The sequence below is a fragment of the Chrysoperla carnea genome, chromosome 1 (assembly GCF_905475395.1).
Source record: "Chrysoperla carnea chromosome 1, inChrCarn1.1, whole genome shotgun sequence".
Classification (NCBI taxonomy): Eukaryota; Metazoa; Arthropoda; class Insecta; order Neuroptera; family Chrysopidae; genus Chrysoperla; species Chrysoperla carnea.
This window is the reverse complement of record NC_058337.1, coordinates 45,441,378-45,460,866: the sequence shown is the minus strand read 5'-3', so window position 1 is coordinate 45,460,866 and position 19,489 is coordinate 45,441,378. Positions and strand designations below refer to the sequence as shown.

Here is a 19,489-nt window from a genome sequence, read left to right as displayed (position 1 = left end):
TCTTTTCTAAATGTTCACTATTCTGTCACCATGTAAGTTAAATCAACAGAACACATGGTATCGAAAATAAATATTTTGTAATGTGGCAATTTAAATTATTTCAAAATTTTAGAGTAAAGCACAATACAATCGTAAAATTTGTACACAAAACAAGATTAAAAATGGAAAATGCATATGTTCGTTGTTTAGATGGTGCCGAACAATTTGATATGGTTATGAAGTACATAAATCCTACACTAGGAATTGATAGGGAATTCAATTTTAAGCGCCAATTAACTGAACCAGTAGATACATTTTTAAATCGTATCAGCGTAAATATCGAAAAAGTAATTAATAAAAATTTAAAAAAGAAAAAATTTAAGGATCTAGCAATTGATAATAAAAATAATATAAAATTCACTTTGGATTTAGTTAATGAACAGAATGAATTAATTAATAGGTCTCTTACTTGTAAAGAGGTATTTACCAATAATCCTAATTTACGAATATTAATCGATAATAATTTAATTAATGTAAAAATTAATGTACCTTGGATAGAGAAAATTACACTTTCGCATACGTTATTGTGTGGGTTTCCAACATATCCCACTAAATTCGAAGCATATTTCGTTGATAAATCAAAATGTATCTTTAATTGGTATCGGAAACAAAACGATGATTGGATTAAAGTTGGTGATCGTTTTTTCTATATTCCTACAGCATACGACGTAGGCCACAAGTTAAAACTTGAAGTTGAACCACGAAATGATACGAACATTGGACCATCTGTTGAATGTGAATCAACAGTTGAAGTTAAATATGGTCCAACTTTATGTCCATTTGAAACTAGACACCAGTTTACAAATAATAAATTATCAGAAAATAAGTAATATATTATTCTAAATCAAATTATTCTATATCATAACAAATATTTATTTTTTACAGATTCCGAGTAGTTACTTACAATATTTTAGCAGATTTATATTGTGATTCCGATTATACACGTGAAACGTTGTATCCATACTGTCCACCAGAAGCACTTGATATAGATTATAGGAAGCAACTTATTTTAAAGGAACTAATAGGTGAATATTTTGTATAACTAAAAATATTATCAAATGAGAACTCTAGGATATATCGAATTAAATTTCTATGGCAATTACATGGTAGTCGAAATACGTTTTTATATAATACCATATTGATCTAGAAAATTGGGAAAAAAGTCGCCTTGCTTTTTTGTATCTGTAAACCGGCTGGCACTTGATATTCGAATTTCTGGGGTGATTTCTAAACTTTTTTTACATTTAATCTTATGTATCCCAATTTGGTTTTGAGAAAAAAAATTTCTATCCGTTTTTATTCGGCCATTCTTGAAAAATTAATTTTTGAAATCGTAAAAAAATGAGATTTTTTTATTTACATTCAACATATACCTGCAAATCAAGGTTTATTTTGTTTAAAACGGACAAAAACGTAGTTATCGATTCTTGGGGGTTTTTCATGAGTAATACGTTTCAATGCCATCCGTTTTGAATGAATTTTCAACCCATTTTACACCCCTCAAACCTCTAGAACGCGAAGTAAACCAACCATCAGGTACTTTGAGTTCAAAGGTTTGGGTTCAAAGGATTGCAATTTTATCCCAATGAAGAGATGGTAATTAATATTCTCCTAAACTTTCATGCGGCTTAAAAGGCGAAACTTTTTTCAAAATTCCTTGCTCAAATGCTGCCAGTCCGTTTTGCCTGATAAAAAAACTTTTCTATATAAATCGGATACAAACTTTTATTAAACCAATGTTTTTTTTTGGCTTAAAAGAGGAAATAATTTTTTTTTACTACAGCTCCATTACTTTAGCACAACACTTCGAATACAACGCACATTACTTCGAATACCAAAAGCCAGCCGGTTTATAGAGCGATGCTTCGCATCATTGCTCTGAATAGTTGGGATTAAATATTTTGGAAATATAAAAAAAAATTTTTAATAGGCGCACGTGTATGCTTATACATATCTTAATAAAATGACAATAGTATTGACTAAGAGCTAGGTTTAGCGATTGATCCGGATACCTAGAATTTTCGGGTTCGATTCTTGTCTTCTGTTTAATTTTTTCTCATCTATCTACAGGTCTAAATTGAAGACGTAATGTGCGTTAATGTAACAAAAGGTATCTAATAAAACATTGTTGTGATCTTGACTTATGCAAAGTACATAGATATCTAAACAAAAACACACTTTTTATTTAAGATAAAAACCTACAGTCGAAATTTTTATTATCGGTTAAGTTTCACCCGTTTTAAACACGCCCATGGCCCATGATTTTACATGGTAACCAAAAATATTTATCTTTTGCATACATTTTTTAGGATATAAAGCTGATCTTATTTGTTTACAAGAAGTGGATGAAAAAGTTTTTACTTATGATCTAATACCGGTTTTATCAGAACTAGGTTATTCGGGTATTTTTCATAAAAAAGGTGGTACTGTTACCGAAGGATTATGTTGTTTATACGATTCCAATAGATTTAAAAATATCTCGTCAGAAGTAATAATTTTTGGTGAACAAATTAATAAAAATGATATTTTTATTGAATACTGGCGTAAAATTCGTACAAATGCAAAATTAATGGATAGAGTTTTACCGAGAACAACAGCTTTACAAGTAAATGTGTTCGAATCTGCTGATTGTAATAATGAGATTTTAGTTGTTGGAAACACCCATTTATATTTTCATCCCGATGCTGATCATATTCGACTTTTCCAAGCTGGTTTAGCAATGACGTATTTACAACATTCTATTGAACAGTTAAAATTAAAGGTAATTAGATAATTCTAAGAAATAAAATTTATAATAATTATTAGAATTAGATACTAGGATCCTTCACTTAGCTCAAGTGCTGCGTCTGATAGCAATATTCGTAATTAGTTTTTCCATTCCACAAATTAAATTTTTGTACATCAGTTTATTGTGGATTGTTCTGTTTGATTTGAAACAGAGTATGTTTTTTTATAAAAAAATTCTGAAAATATTCAACCGACCAAATAAAATAGATAATGATGAATGAAACTTTGTGGAAATTAATCTGAAAAAATTCAATTTTAATTCATGTTAATTCAAATGTTATTTTTCAATTTAAGCCATTAGATAAAAAATTTTGGGGTGGATACAGCTTTTGCCTTAACAACTTAATACTTAAATTGAACCTATTTAAATTTTTAATATTAAATTCGACATATGTTTAATTACCATCTTGGAATTGTATGTTTTAGCACAAAGACAAAAGAATAACTTTAATGTTTTGTGGTGATTTCAATTCAGTTCCCGAATGTGGAATATATAAGCTAATGACTACGGGAAGCGTATCAGAAGATGAACCAGATTGGTCAAGTAGTAAGTTTCAATATCTTTTGGTAGTGTAATTTATTAAATAAAAAATTATTCGAGCTTTTCGGTAAAATATTAATTAATATGTATTACAAAATTATTATTTTATTTACATTTTTGGGCTAGATGTTACTGTTGATGCCCCTTACAATCTCGACTTCTAACCAAGAAGTTTGTCACTATATTTACAAAACATTCTTTATATAATAGTGTACTTTGCGCGATGTATTTCCGAAACTGTAAGACCTAGGAAGTTAAAATTTTGCTTGAAAATATAAATTATTTCTAAGGCGTTACTGAGATGTGGATATTTTTTATCACGATAAATCCTGAGGAAACACCGCTATTTTTTCTACGTATTAAATCTACTTCTATACAAATGAATAAAATTGAATTGTCTGTTTGTAATGTTAAAGTGAAAAAAAGAATTGACTAAGTGAATTGTTGAAATACCATATATAAACAGTGTTGATTGCTTAATGTTGATCGCTTGTTTTTTTTACGTCATGTAAATAAAGAAAGGTAGCCAATTTTAGTCATACTTGTCACAAACACATAACTGATATTCCCAAATAATACATCCTATATAATTTCCGCCTCATTTGCGCCCTCACGTTTAAACAATGAAGTTTACGGAAAAATGTTTCAAACAAAAGTTTATTTAAACTTTTTTAATATCTCTAACGGTTTACAAGATGAGTCCTACGGGTCCAAGATCCAATTGCTGTAAAAATTCCAGCTTGATATCATTTTCGATTTTTAATTTTCAATAATACGTGTTGTGGTAGAGCTAGTTGAAATGATTTTCTGTTACCCGTTTACAATTTGACGGAAAATTTCAATCTTACATTGATTCGACTCTACATAGACATCGTTACTTGATATATTTATTATTATACATAAATTTATCAAGTACTACTTACGGAAGTAAAGCTGGTGTTAAGGCTGTGTGCATTAACTATATTCCCAGTGTTAGAGAGGATGGCTAAGTAAGGGCAAAGGAGTTGAAGGACATTATGCAGTAATAAAAATTGTCCAGCAAGGTGGGCGGGTTTCGGTTATTAAATAATAAAAACACCCAAATAACTTTTTTCAATGAAATGTTTTGTAATTCAATTAATAAATTTAACAAATAGTAATTTGAACATAAAAATTATTTCTTCAATTATGTTATTTATTATATTTAATTAACCTATACATCTATAAAATCTGTACATATAAATAAAATCGAAGTATCTGGTTTTCTGTCTGTTTGTTTATTCCGATTAATCTCCGCAAAGCCTTAATTTATTTTAACGGAGTAGATAGCTGATGTCATATGAAGTAACTTAGACCAAAAAATCAAAACCCATGAAATTGCGAACAAAAGAGGGAATAAGTAAGGGAAAGGAAAGGGATGGATAACTCCTAGTTTATAAATGTATTTATTCACAAATCTCAAATAATTTTTTTATTTCAATAACTAAAATATAATTTAACTAATACATTTTGTTTTACTTTTAAGATATGGAAGAACAAATAAAAGATTTATCTTTACGCCAACCATTTAAAATGGCTAGTGCGTGCGGTACACCGAAATTTACAAATTATACAACTGATTTTGCGGATTGTTTGGACTATATATTCTATCAGTGTGATCAAGTATCTGTAATACAATATGTTCCGTTGCCACTACTTCAAGAGTTAACATATCACACTGCGCTGCCAAGTATTGTTTTTCCATCGGATCATATAGCTTTAATAGCAGATTTTCAATGGCAATAATAAAATAATTTATTTCGTAATTTTGTAATTTTTATTAAGAAACAAGCTAACCCGATCGACTTAATCCAAGATAATTTTGAGTAAGGCAAAACGATACAATATATTTATTAAAGCGATGTTCCGTAATTATCGCGTTCGAGGAGTAGCGATGTATAAGATAAAATTCTTGGAAAGCAATTTTCCTTTGAAGATTTCGCCATTAACATTTTTTTAATTTTAAGAATTTTTTGAATAATAATATGTAAATTGAAATGTTTATAATGAGAAAAGTTATGGAACATAAAATTTGTACAATTTATCTTCTTTTTCTACAGGCTATGTATTTTCTTTTTGTTTTTGCCTGATATATATTTAATTGAGAGCGTATTTACAATAACTCTGGCTCAAATTGAGATGTTGTTCATGTACCATACATGCAAGATATTACACATATATACTATTTGCTAGTATGGATAATAATCGTCGCTACACGAGCGCCATTCTAGCCCGTTAATTTAATGCTATTTTGTCTATACTTTTTTAGTCAAACATCCACATGAGATTGGTGATCCTTATGTCTACAACCCATAGTCGCATTATAAGACCAGACTTCCAGTAAATTTTTCGATGTACCAAATATACGTCGAATAGATTGTAGGGAAAAAAAATGGTTCCTATAATAAAATATTTACATTTAAAAAATTGTTTTACAATAAATACGCTCCCTTGAAAAAGTCACATACAAACACGCCAGAATCGCACGCAATGATGTGGGTACAACTGCACCATCGAAATTTATTTCGGCCCTAAGCGAGAAAATTCGTAGAAAATGGCTTGCTCAATTTCGCTGCGATTCAGCATCCTTATATTTTTTTGTTGTTGTGAAGATCACTTTAAGGTAAGTAAAGCAAAACCCATTTTCGATAGTGTTTATGACATTTTTTGAACATGAATTAATTTTTAAAACAAAAAAAAAAACGGAAAGAAAATTTTACTGAAATTGTCACACTCAAACTAAACAGTTTATCAGAGATAGACATAAAAATAAGTCTGTGGCTACAACTTATCAGTCTGTATTTAATATATGTCTGTGATTCTTCATGCTTGCAGCATGCACAAAAGATAATTTGTTTCTAACCTAACAATTGTTTGAAAGTTTAATGTTAATAAATATTGGATAGAAACTGTGAAAAAATGAAACAATTAAGTGAAGAACGTACAAAAATACTTTTTGAAAAATTGGCAAAATATATGGGAACAAATGTAAAATTTTTAATTGATCGAAACGATGAAACATACTGTTTCCGTGAAATGAAAGATCGTATTTATTACATGCCTGAAAAAATATTACATCTCGCTAACACAATTGCACCAGATCATTTAATATCAGCAGGCACGTGTCTAGGAAAATTTACAAAATCAAATAAATTCAAACTACACATCACAGCATTGCCATATTTAGCTCAACATGCACAATATAAAATATGGGTAAAACCATCAGCAGAACAGCAATTTCTATATGGTCACAACGTTCCAAAATCTGGATTAGGAAGAATAACAGAAAATACACCAAGATATCAAGGTGTAATTGTTCTTAGTATGGCAGATTTACCTTTGGGATTTGGAGTAGCTGCTAAATCAACGGCCGAATGTAAACATGCAGATCCACTGGCCACTGTTTGCTTTCATGAAGCTGATATCGGCGAATATATTCGTTCTGAAGATACTTTATTGAATAATTAGATAGTAATTAGTATTATTTTTAAATATAATTTTTTTTTTTCATATATTTGTTTTGATTTCTAAATCCTTAACTTTAATCTTAAGCTTTGATGGATTTTGTATTGAACCTGTGTCTGAATGATCTTATAAATTTGGATGTGTGCTTGTGTCAGCCCGATAACAATATCTATGAAACCAAGAGTTTTGAATGAATTTGGTTAACGTCGAAATAAAGCGAAAATTAGCAATTTTTTCAGTCTTCGAAAAATCAAAATCTGGAGAGATACTTTCATTATTTTGATGATTAGTGGAAAATTTCTTATGTACCTATGAAAACAAACATAATTTAGTTCTGTTAATTTATTCGCGATTGAGGGAAGTTCGCTACACAGATTATTATAATTTTTATTTGTGTACTAAGCATATAATATGTGGCTCGCTATAAACGGTATTGCTCTCCGTTCCAGTCACCTTAAAGTTATCATTGTTCATGATTAACTCAGTCTCTTTTGAAGCTTTCAGTGGTGATCACCACGCAGATCTTTTGTAGACTTGATTCGCAAATTAAGATCCGCAGATCTAATTCAACACAGGACTAATTCGATGCAAAAAATCAAGTGCGAAACTTTACGATAAACAATAAAATGTAGGTATCACAGTCAGGTAAGTTAAACTTCTTTTTTTAAAATAAATTTTACCAAGATTTTATACTAGGCCAATAATTGGATATTTAAGATGTATGGTTAAGGGCTCTCACGAAATCCACCATCGAATGGGCTATGAGAATGCCGGAAATCAAATAGCGGTATCTTATTTTATCAGTATTCATAGATCTTAAAGACAAGCAATTTCTAAATTTAATCGATTGGTATGGCTTTAGAAAACAATTACGCCTTAAGAACGAATTTTTAACGAAGGGGATTATATGGTTACGAATGAATCAAGCCTAGCAACCCTCTATAGCCTTATTCTGATGCAAAAAAGTAACTATTTAAATAAGTTTATAACCCATAGAATTCCTGGTATAATAATCTATTTGTAACAAAAAAACAAGTGAAAACAAACAATTGACTGAGTTAATTGTTGAAATACCATTCATAAATATTGTTGATTACTCTATCACATTGCACATACATATACAATTTATATAATACATATTTTATAATTTACGCCTAATTTGTGCCCTCATGGGTAAACAGTGATGTTTACGAAAATATGTTTCAAACAAAAGTTGTTTATTTTTTTATAAGGAACATTTTTTATATTTAAGAAGATGTGTTTACAAGATGGATCCTACGGACCCATAAGTCAAGACCCAATTGACCTATGTTGCTCATTTACGAACTCGACCTCACTTTTTACGTCCTGAGTACGCTGTAAAAACTTCAGCTTGATATCTTTTTTCGTTTTTGAGTTATCGTGCTCACAGACGGACGAACGGACAGCGGGAAATGGACTAATGAGGTGATTTTATAAACACCCATACCAAAATTTTGTCCGTAGCATCAATATTTTTAAGCGTTACAAACTTGGGACTAAACTTAGTATACCTTGCATATTACATATATGCATGGTATAAAAATCGTTTAAGATTAGATTTTAAAAAAGGGAGTTTGAAATAATAAACAAATTCTTTTATTAATAATCAGAAGGCATGGTTGTATTGTGCATGATTTTGTAATGTTTTCGTAATAAATTTTTACGAATAAAAGCTCGTTCACATAATCGGCAAACATACGGTTTTTCTCCTGTATGAGTTAACATGTGTTTCTTAACATTTCCTGCTTCAAAAAATAATCTTCCACAAACATTACATTTATGTGTCTTTTCACCATTGTGCCATCGCATATGTCGTAAGTGATTACTTAACCACTTGAATGGCTTTCCACAAATGTGGCAGCTATATTTACATTCATCTGAATGCGTTTTCATATGACTTTTTAAATCACCTTCATTTGTTTTGGAAACTCCACATAAAATACATGAAAAAGGTTTGTCTCCTGTATGAGTTCGCATATGTATTTCAAAGTTAGCTTCATGTCCAGATACTTTTCCACATATTTCACATATGATCGGACCCTTGTGCACTGAATCCAGATCCCTTTTTGTTTCGTTTATAAATTCTTTCTTCGAATTAGAAAATTTAATATTTGATTTTTCTATATTTGGTTCGGAATCGTTACAGGATAAAATTTCATTAGAGTTACCAGAATCTTCATCACTATCAAAAACTGAATCATATCTTTTGGCTTGTTTCATTAAACGGTTATTTTCCCGCAATTTTTTATCAGTTTTCAGACATAATTCTTTAAATTCATAAGCAATATTTAAATTTTTGAAACATAATGCACAAATTAACTTTGGAAATTCATCTTCATATTCAATCTAGAAAAAAAAAAATTAACTGATAAAACGATTCAAGGAAATTTAAAATAGTATCACTAAAGCTTCAATGAAATAATTTGTCAAAGGTTAAAACTTTATAAACATCTCTTAATATTAGTGTATGAAAAGTTCCCCATTGATTCGAATGGAGCATGATTCTGGTGTAACTTTCCATTCATTGTATAGAGTCAAATGTAGCAAAATACGTTTTTCTCACAAATGCCTAGAAAAAATATGAGTTCAAAATACAAATAATAAAATAAGTTCCAACTTATATTTCTCTAGAAGTAACCATATTTGTAAGATAAAGCGCTCGAAGATAAGAATATCGCTTTACCACATTTTAAGGTCGATCTAAAAATCTTCTGGTGTTGAGAAGGTGCTGAAAGCATTCTATTTATTTTCAGAACTATGCCCGTGAATATTTGATTATTAAAACTCGGGAAATTAGTATCACTCAATGTTTTGAAATTTTATTGAAAATAACATACAAAATGTTTAAATAAGTCTATTAAATTAAAACGAGTTAAGTTTGAGAAATTACAATCCTGCTTCCCAACTCAAAGCGCTTTACCCAAATGGCTTTACTCCAGAAAAAATTTTCTGAGCGTATTTCTATAAAATTGTCTTAGCTGTAATTTATTACTGGGGACTTATTGTTGAAAAGTTAACCCTTTTCGAGATATTTAAGAAAAGCTGTATCAGTAGGCGTATGTGGCCACGCAATTAATCTTGCGCCACTCAGATATCCTAGGTATCTTTAAAAAAATTTTCAATACTATGAGGATAAGTTTTTACCAATAACAATAATACTATAAATTTTTTTTACATTTACTGATGAACACTCTTTTACAAGTGTGCTTATTGTAGCTGTTTTATTATGAACTAATTGGGCTTTCGAAAATATATCTAGAAATTCGCCTTTTTTATCAACATCGAGACATATTCGACAATAGTTATTGTTTGTATCCATTTTCTTTATCATTGCATTAAGTTTCAAACAATTTAAAAACACAACGAGCGGTTGTAAACTGCAAACTTTTAATTGGCAAGTGTAAGTGAACGAAAATAATGTAATCGTAGAATTAACACGGGCGTAATTTTAAAGATGAATAAATATTGTCGAATATGCTTAAAAAAATATAATGGAAAATTTATAAATATTTTTTCTATTAAAAATATGTATATGTTAAGTAAAAGTCTTGCATTAAACTTTCTAATAAAAGAGTGTTCGTCAGTTAATGTAAATTTTGTTATTATTTACATTTTTTTAGACAATAACAAAAATTTTGATTATAGATTCAGCAGGATGATCCATATTCAAAATTGATTTGTGTATTATGTATAAAAAATTTAAATACTGCGTATAAATTCAAAGAATTATGTTTGCAAACTGATTTTAAATTAAGACAAAATAGTTACCAAATAACGAATATTAAAAATGGAATAAAAGGGGAAACCAAATCTGAAAGTATTATAAATCCACCAAATTGTTATACTTCGGAATATCTGGAAACTAATAATAAAGTAGAAACAGAAAGTGAAATTTATCAAAATTCTGAATCTGAGTTTTCGGATGATAAGACTGAAAATGAAACTGTTGAAACAAGTACACTTGAAAGTTGTGAGCAAATTTCTGAAAATGGGAAAAATTTCGAAGTACTTCTGGGCACGAACAATAAAGATGAGTCAGTTTTATGTACTGTTCGTAAGGATTTTATACCTTCTAAAGTTGAATTTGAGGAGAATCATATGAAAACGCATTCCATAAAATCAAAAAATGAATGTTATATTTGTGGAAAATATTTCCAGAAGCGTAATGAACTAGCGAAGCATATAAGAATCCATAGCAAAAGAAGGCCATCTGTTGAAAATAATTTATTAGAAGTTCACGAGCAAATTCATATTAGCAAAAGCAATACGTTATCTTGTACTATCTGCGGAATATTTTTTGAAAATGAAAACAATTTAACATTGCATTTGCGTACACATACAGAAGATAAAGTATTTAAATGCCGAGTTTGTGGTATCACTAAAGCAACTACAGTTCAATTAAAAAGTCATATGAGGACTCATTCCAAGAATAAACATTCATGCCATTATTGCGAAAAACATTTTAAACAGAGAAGTGATTTAATTAGACATAAACGTATACATACCGGAGAAAAACCATTTGTGTGTGATGTATGTGGGCGAGGTTTTACTCAAAATGGATCATTAAAAGGACATAGACGAATACATACCCAGAAAAAGGCTTTTTCATGTACAATTTGTAATGAAAATTTCTCAAATGAAAATGACTTCGGAACTCATTTAAATACTCACACTGAAGCAAAACCACATTTCTGCCGAATTTGTGGCATTATTAAAAGCAATGAAAATGAAATAAAAAGTCATATGAAAAAACATTCAAATAAATTCAATTTTAGTTGTCAAGCATGCGGAAAACATTTCAAAATGAGAAGTGATTTAATAAGACATAATCGGACACACACGGGGGAACGTCCATATGTTTGTGATATTTGTGGCCGTGCTTTCACGCAAAATGGTTCATTAAAAGTTCATCGTCAAACTCATGCAGGGAAAAATCCAATGACATGTGAGATTTGTAATACGCTTTGTGAAAATGAGACAAATTATGAAATACATATGCGAATACATACTGGGTTTGAATGTCGTATTTGTAACGTTACAGAATCCACCGAGGAGGATTTGAAAAATCATATGAAACTCCATACAGAAAAATGTAAATATTGTTGTCATATTTGTGGAAAACAATTAAAATGTCCTAGTGATTTAGCAAGACATAAACGTACACATACAGGAGAAAAACCGTATATTTGCGATATCTGTGGTCGTAGTTTCACTCAAAATGGGTCTTTAACTGTACATAAAAGAACACATACAGGCGCTAAACCATTTTCCTGTACGATTTGTAATAAAAGTTGTAATACAGAATGCGATTTAAAACGACATATGATGGTGCATTCTAACGATTTTCCATTCACTTGCAACATTTGTGATAAATCATTTAAATGGAATAGTAATTTAATTAAACATAAACGGTCACATACTGGTGAAAGACCATATCGGTGTTCGTTTTGTAATCGTGGTTTTGCTGATACCAGTAGGTTAAAAAAACACCTCTCTGTACATTCGGGTGAATTACCTTTTAAGTGTAAGTTTTGTGATGCAAAATTTAAAACAAATTCGAAACTTAGAGAGCATAGAAAACAAAATATATGCAATATGGTAAATTAACAATTGTACGTTATTTTAAGATTTTTGATAATATTTTTTTTAGATTTGATGAATCTACTTAGTACGATTTTTGAAAACTTACATATAATTTAATAATAGATGTAAAATTAAAACGTTTCAGAATAGATTCTGCAACTTACAATTTTTCACAACATACAATATTTTTATACCATGTATATATGAAATATACATGGTATATTGAGTTTAGTCCCAAGTTTGTGACGCTTAAAAATATTGATGCTACGAACAAAATTTTGGTATAGGTGTTCATAGAATCACCTATTTAGTCCATTTCCAGTTGTCTGTCTGTCCGTAAGCACGATAACTCAAAAACGAAAAGAAATATACAAACTGAAATTTTTATAGCGTGCTTAGGACGTAAAAAATGAGGTCGAGTTCATAAATGAGCAACATAGGTCAATTGAGTCTTGGGTCCGTAGGATTCATCTTGTAAACCGTTAGAGATAGAACAAAAATGTAAAAAATATGCCTTGTACGAATGCACGAATGTTCTAAAGCTAAGTACATATTTTATAAATCGTTTTTCCAGAATACAAATGAATTTATTATTCTGCCTAATGTCTGGTTAAATTAGTTCTATAGAATAATAGTTATCAAAAAAAAAGTTATATACATATACATCTGCCGGGAATCGAATCCTGTACAAACTTTAATAAAGTTCAACATATTTCCTTACCTGTTTAATTAGATGATGAAGTGTTTTTCGGTTCAGACCAAAAATAAACTTATTCCACTTTCGATTTTATTTCTTCTTTTCGGCTGGTATTCTACGTTCTATTTAAGCGAATATCCTTAACGCTATGTTGTAGTTGGAATGAAAGAATAGATAGCAGCATACTACTCGTATATTTGCGATATCTGTGGTCGTAGTTTCACTACTCTCCGGTGCATTCTTTTCTAGCCTACTGTACATACTTGATCAGCACCTCAAGTACCAGTCGAATTCTTGTAGTGCAAAACAGTCGAATATCTTGTAGTGCAAAGAAATTAACTTTGAAAGAAAAAAATTGGCTATTTAGAGTCAAGACCTTGCAGAAATGATGAATGAAATGATTATTTATTGTTTGCAATTAAATAATAACATACAAATACTGACGTTGCGGTTTACATGTTGATTTTATTTCGGCTATATTACGTTTTATAATATACTTTTAAATTTATGGTTTCGAAAATGTCCTGAAGACATTGTCGTTAGAAGATGATGATCAATTTATATGTCACATAATCGCAAGTAAGGCTGAGTACGAATCCTAAAAGCGGCATATAGTGAACTCAATTCAACAATTCAATTAAGTCACTTATTTGCTGAATAAATGATTTACGATTTACTTAAAATTTAAAAATGAGAACAAATTATGTTTTTATTACTACAATTACAATCAAAGCGGGATGGTTGCGAAATAGAGTGAAATAATTTGTACAATATAGTTGTAACATTTATAAAAAAAAAAATTGTTAAATTTTTATTAAAAAAATAAAAAGTATTGATTTAAAATTATTTTTGTTCGTTATATTTTACCCGACTTATACACTGTATTGAAGGTCAAAGGGAAAGGGTGGGAATGTGCTATAAATCAGTTTCATGACTTCTAGAACTAAATTAATGGGTTTTTAGGGATCTTTCTGATACATTTTTTTTCCCAGAAAATAAGGCTTCTCCAAAGGGCGTCCTTTAGTTCAAATAAGCTAAAATTTGGTATGCAGCGGAGTTAGATTCCCGAAATTTGAAGGGGATACCCAGAGGAAAACCGTTTTTATGTCTTTGATCTTCAGCAGTCTTCTCCAGTTGAGCTGGAGGATTAAGAATCTGTAAGTATAAGTTGGCTTACTGTCAAAGATTTGGCCTCTATCTTAATCTCAAAATATTATGTTTTTTGCGGTTTTTATGGCTTTGTATTTCATTACAGCCTCTTCAAATTAAGATAGACGGTTGAAAGTCGGTATGAAAGTTTGTTTAGTCTTAAAAATGTGTCTTTTAAAGGTGCCAACTCTCTAGCCCTCTTACCATTCTTTTATGTAGATATAGCATATTTTAAAAAACTGGTAAAGGCATAAATTCCATTTCAATAAAATCATCTTTTAATAAGAAATATACCATGCGGGAGAAAATGATTATTAATAGAGCTCTGCTTCTCACGAATTTTTTTATTTATCTCTCAAATCAAAACAACTTTATTGTGAACAAAATTTTTAATAAATAGGGAAAATATGCGTTTGTATTGCTTTTGGTGTATTCCAGTATGGTGCTAATAACTTTTATACATTTTCCGAAAACTCCGGAAAATAAGAATTTATCGATTTGAGGAACTTATTTTTCTAGATATCTGAAAAAATTCTCGTTCAAAGAAAAAAAGACTCGTTTCTTTCGTTGTCATAGTCAAAATTTAAAGCTTCCCAATAGACCTTTTCATCATGTCATATGCGCAAGTGCAGAGTTTATTTTTTCGTACTGACAGCAATAAGTAGGAAGATAGAAGATATTTGTTATGCATTTTATCACATTGGTTATAAATCATTTAGTACGAAACAAATGTGAATCGTGATTTTAAAATGAAAAGCCCTATAGCTGTTGTTGTTGATATATGTATTATTTATTTTATAAATATTTACAAATTAATTGACAAGATAACAAATATTTTGTTTTTGATGTTTTTTCAACGTTGCATTTGTTTTAAATTTAGCATTACAAAAATCGCACTTGAATGGCCGTTCGCCAGAGTGTACAGATAAATGAAATTTTAATCGACCACTATCAACAAACGCACGATTACAAAATGAACACGGGTAAGGTTTTTCTCCCGTATGTAATCGTTTGTGTTTTATCAAATTACTATTCCACTTAAAAGCCTTATTACAAACATCACATGTAAATGGAAATTCATTTGAGTGTACCATCATATGCTTCTTCAGATCACAATCCGTATTGCATGTTTTATCACAAATAGTACAAGAGAATGGTTTTTCACCTGTATGTGTTCGTTTATGCACCGTTAAAGGTCCAACTTGTGTAAAACCACGGCCACACACATCACAAACATACGGTTTTTCTCCAGTATGAGTTCGTTTATGTGTAATTAAATAACCACGTTGTTTAAATTTTTTTTCACAAATATCACATTGATATTTACTTGAGCCTAAAGAAAAATTTGTAGTTAAATATATTATTTACGCAATATTTATATTTAGGATTATATTTTTTGAAATAAATGCTGAGCCGGTCTTGGTTTTGATTAAAATTCGCATTTCGGTATAAAATTTAAAAAAATGAAGTAGTCGAATAAAATATATCTATATTTACCAACACATACTCAGTGACAACATATTTGCAACAGTAAATCATATTCTTAATGTTCTCATTACATGTAATCTTAACTAATATTATAAAGCTAAAGAGTTTGTTTGTTTGAACGCGCTAATCTTAGGAACTTCGGGTTCGAATTGAAAATTATTTTAATGTTGGATAGCAGTTACCCACCCGCTTCGCTTGACGATTTCGAAAACTACTGAATGGATTTTAATAAAACTTGACAATAATATAGCTCATACATCAGAATAACACATAGGCTATAATTTATAAATATGGCAGTTACCCACTCGCTTCGATGGACGATTTCAATTTTAAAAGCAAAATACTTTGTTTCAAAATAAAAAATAACATATATTTCGTGTGTTATGCATGGGGAGATAAGTGCGAATGTGTCGAAGCGGGTGGGGGGGGGTTTACTGATAGTATTTTAATAATAACACGGATTTAGAATGTTTTAATTTAGTAGTTTTCACAATTTTAACTGCTCGGATTGAAGTTTGAATTGAATTACTATTGCATATTATATCGATTAGAAAAATACTGTTTGCAAACCAAGAACTTAATGCAGCAAATTTCGAATTATTATCTTTAACAATTTAGGTTGTGAACTGATTATGTGCCATGACATCATTATTTTGTATATGTGAATTGATAAACAAAATTTGGTTACTTCATTTTTGTTTTTCATTTTAAGTACACACCAAAATATTAACTTTAAATAAAACCTTGTCCTGTTAAAATTTTTTCAAATTAATCAAACAAGTCTTTTGGATTACCTGTGTGTGTATTAGTATGCTTTTTTAAATCCCACGATGTGTAATAGGACTTGGAACATATTTCGCAGATATAAGGTCGTTTTCCAGAATGCGTTCGTATATGGGTTTTTAATACACTATTATGCATAAAGGTTTTTGAACAAATATTACATTGAAAAGGTCTTTCTCCAGTATGAATTCTTTTATGAACACGCAATTGATTGGCATGTCTATATCTTTTGTCACATATATCGCATTGATATCGTAACGAATCATCTAATAAATTCGTTAAATTATTACTCAAAATATTTTTTTCTTTCTCGTTATTTGTTTGAGAATGTACAGAATGTATATGTAGTTTTAGGTAGCTATTACGCGTGAATGATTTATCACAAATATGACATAAAAATGGTCTTTCTCCCAAATGCATACCTATATGATATTTCAAGTGACTTTTTTGTTTAAATGTCTTAGAACATTTATCACATTCATATGGTCGCAGTCCTGGATGAATGGTTTCATGTTCTTTTAAAGCACGTCGAGTTGTAAAACCTTCGTTGCAACTAGCACAAATAAATGACTTGTCTTCATTAACTATATTTTCTTGAGGTATAGTTTCAATGATATCTTCAACTTTTATTAATTTTATTTCTTCAGGAGTTGTATTAATTATTGTTATTGAAGGAATATCGAATTGTTGTCGTAATGACACGTCTGATTGAATGCATATATCTCGAAATTGATATGCTGACAGTAATTTTTTTACGCATTGATTGCAGATTAATTCAGGTAGACCATCGTTGGGATTTATCTAAAATATTAATTCATTGTAATTTTTGGACTGTGTTTATAGTGAATTGTTCGACGAAATACATTCTTTCAAAGATGACACAAAATTTGTACTTAGCTGGAAAATTCGTATTATTGCTCACATACACACAGAGGCCGGGTAACCAGATTCAGCTGGTACGTTGGTTTAATTTATTTAATTTGATAGTTTGAACAGAGGAAAATAAAAGGGAGCTTGCAGGCTTAGATTTACAACAAAAGAAATGATTTAGAAACAAATTTTAAAAAACATTGACAAAACAAAATGAAGCGAAGATGGAAAGTTGTTATTTTTTAACTAATTAATATTTTGAAAACTGACTGACTGTTTCTAAAAAAAATCTACATATTTATAGTAAAAAAATTGATCTAAGCATTGGAGCGAATCAGCGGATTTGAAATTTTATTTTAGTTGAAGGTCTACAATATCTATAAATGTAAAATGTATCAGTCAAGGAGTAAACAGAGAGGATTTGTTTGTTGATGAAGTGTCAGGTAATGATTCCAATGGCCTGTTAATAAATCCTGCACTATTATTTATTCGGTTTTTAACAAACACAAACAATTTTATTTGGTGGTCTATAGCTAGATTATCCTATTCTAGGGTCGTTAGACTGATTATGGTCAAAGTCAATAGTGCAAATGCGAATAAGCAAATATTATTAGTATACCTGTACAGGAGCACAATCCATTATAACTGAAGCAATTGAACGAGATGTATCAATATTTGGTGTTAGAGAAAATATATCAATAAAAATTGGATCCTCTGCATTTTTATTGATAATAGAATTTGATGTTAGACATATTCGACACATAGAATATACATCACAAATATTCATTTTTCTTGGTACTCTTGATTATCAAAGTTTTTAAATGTTTGGATGTGTAAAAAATTTGAATAACATTAAAATGAGTTATTACTTTTTATTGCACTGATTAAAAATCAATGATTTTTATATTATTTATGGCGATTGGATATATTTTTCCTTGAACTTATTTATCGCAATGGTTATTTAATCAAATACAGCAGAATATCACTTTAAAAATAGCACCTCAATATCAACGAACAAAGAATTAATCTAACCACATTAAATCCTTATTAAAAGTTTTCAGATATATCGTATGATAACGAATTAAAATATTATTTTGGAAAGTTTTTATTCGTGGTACCGTATGTAGATAGTATTTATTAAATTTCATAAATTTAATTGTAATAAAAGAATGAGCTTCAATTTGTGTAAATCATTATTAAATACTAAATGATCATAACTTTTGGCTTCAGCCTTCGATATAAAAAAGAAAAACTCCGAATCTATAATCACGAAGTTGTAACTTCGACCATCAGAATTCTAAAAGGGTTATAAAAGGCAAAGTTGTCTATAATCACATCTATAGTCCATTTAACTGTGGTCGATTGAAATAAACCAGAATATTTTTGGAGAACAGTTGATCTTTTGACTGGTCATTGTGTACCATCTTAACCTAGGAATCTCCGATTAATAACATAATAAATATGATGCTTACAATTAACGGATTTCTTTCAAGGATCTCATTTACCTACAGGTTTAGTTACCAAGTGCCCCTCGATTCTATACCGACACCCCTCTTATTGTTTATTATTATCATCATATTAATTTAGGAATCTCAAAGATTAAAAATTAGATAAAAGTAAATAACTATCTTCAAATTGGACATCTCACAGCTCAAGTATGAACATGGAGCCAATAATTTATTAATTTATTATTAATTCCGTCCAATTCATAAATATTTTCCAAGAGTTATTGTAATTTTAAACTAACTACCTAACTCTAGATTGACCATAGATCACAGTGTTTAGACATTTCAAAAAGGATGTTATTTTTTGTTACAAGTTATATCTATGTATCTACGTTTCAGAACAATGTACAATAACTCGATTTCGATGTGTGTGTAGGAATTTTAATAATTAATAGTAGTTAATTATTTGTTTTTGCAAAAATACCTATAAAATTGCAAATATACCTGCAATTACAGTTATTTAAAAGAACTGCTATAGCTGAAATAATTAAAATTGGATCAAAGATCTCTCTACTCGTCGGACAAATAGATACCAAAAAGATA

General features: G+C 29.6%; 5 protein-coding genes across 6 annotated transcripts; 3 read left to right on the top strand and 2 right to left on the bottom strand.

Moving 5' to 3' along the window:
• Positions 1–4: 4 nt before the first annotated feature.
• Positions 5–5,151, top strand: LOC123303115 (2',5'-phosphodiesterase 12). Of its 2 annotated transcripts, XM_044886237.1 has the most exons (6): positions 5–32; positions 113–865; positions 925–1,064; positions 2,349–2,800; positions 3,253–3,373; positions 4,872–5,151. In XM_044886237.1, the coding sequence occupies exons 2-6, from the start codon at positions 162–164 to the stop codon at positions 5,129–5,131; spliced, it is 1,677 nt and encodes a 558-aa protein (XP_044742172.1). In that variant the 5' UTR covers positions 5–32; positions 113–161; the 3' UTR covers positions 5,132–5,151. The 2 variants fall into 2 exon arrangements, with proteins under 2 accessions (XP_044742172.1, XP_044742161.1); XM_044886226.1 differs by having other exon boundaries at positions 19–865.
• Positions 5,152–6,221: 1,070 nt separating this feature from the next.
• LOC123305727 (60S ribosome subunit biogenesis protein NIP7 homolog) lies at positions 6,222–6,892 on the top strand. The gene has a single exon (XM_044887527.1). It carries the CDS (start codon positions 6,305–6,307, stop codon positions 6,851–6,853), a length of 549 nt encoding a protein of 182 aa, XP_044743462.1. The 5' UTR covers positions 6,222–6,304; the 3' UTR covers positions 6,854–6,892.
• Positions 6,893–8,470: 1,578 nt separating this feature from the next.
• LOC123305256 (zinc finger protein 2 homolog) lies at positions 8,471–10,190 on the bottom strand. The gene is made up of 2 exons (XM_044886923.1): positions 10,047–10,190; positions 8,471–9,217 (listed from the first exon to the last, which is right to left on the bottom strand). Exons 1-2 carry the CDS (start codon positions 10,188–10,190, stop codon positions 8,471–8,473), a joined length of 891 nt encoding a protein of 296 aa, XP_044742858.1.
• Positions 10,191–10,397: 207 nt separating this feature from the next.
• On the top strand, positions 10,398–12,571 carry LOC123305235 (gastrula zinc finger protein XlCGF57.1-like). Its single transcript, XM_044886902.1, has 3 exons — positions 10,398–10,410; positions 10,596–12,236; positions 12,522–12,571. Exons 1-3 carry the CDS (start codon positions 10,398–10,400, stop codon positions 12,569–12,571), a joined length of 1,704 nt encoding a protein of 567 aa, XP_044742837.1.
• A 1,200-nt stretch (positions 12,572–13,771) lies between these two features.
• LOC123305227 (zinc finger protein 436-like) lies at positions 13,772–18,241 on the bottom strand. The gene is made up of 4 exons (XM_044886889.1): positions 18,061–18,241; positions 16,583–17,372; positions 15,154–15,633; positions 13,772–13,827 (listed from the first exon to the last, which is right to left on the bottom strand). The coding sequence occupies exons 1-4, from the start codon at positions 18,226–18,228 to the stop codon at positions 13,772–13,774; spliced, it is 1,494 nt and encodes a 497-aa protein (XP_044742824.1). The 5' UTR covers positions 18,229–18,241.
• Positions 18,242–19,489: the final 1,248 nt, after the last annotated feature.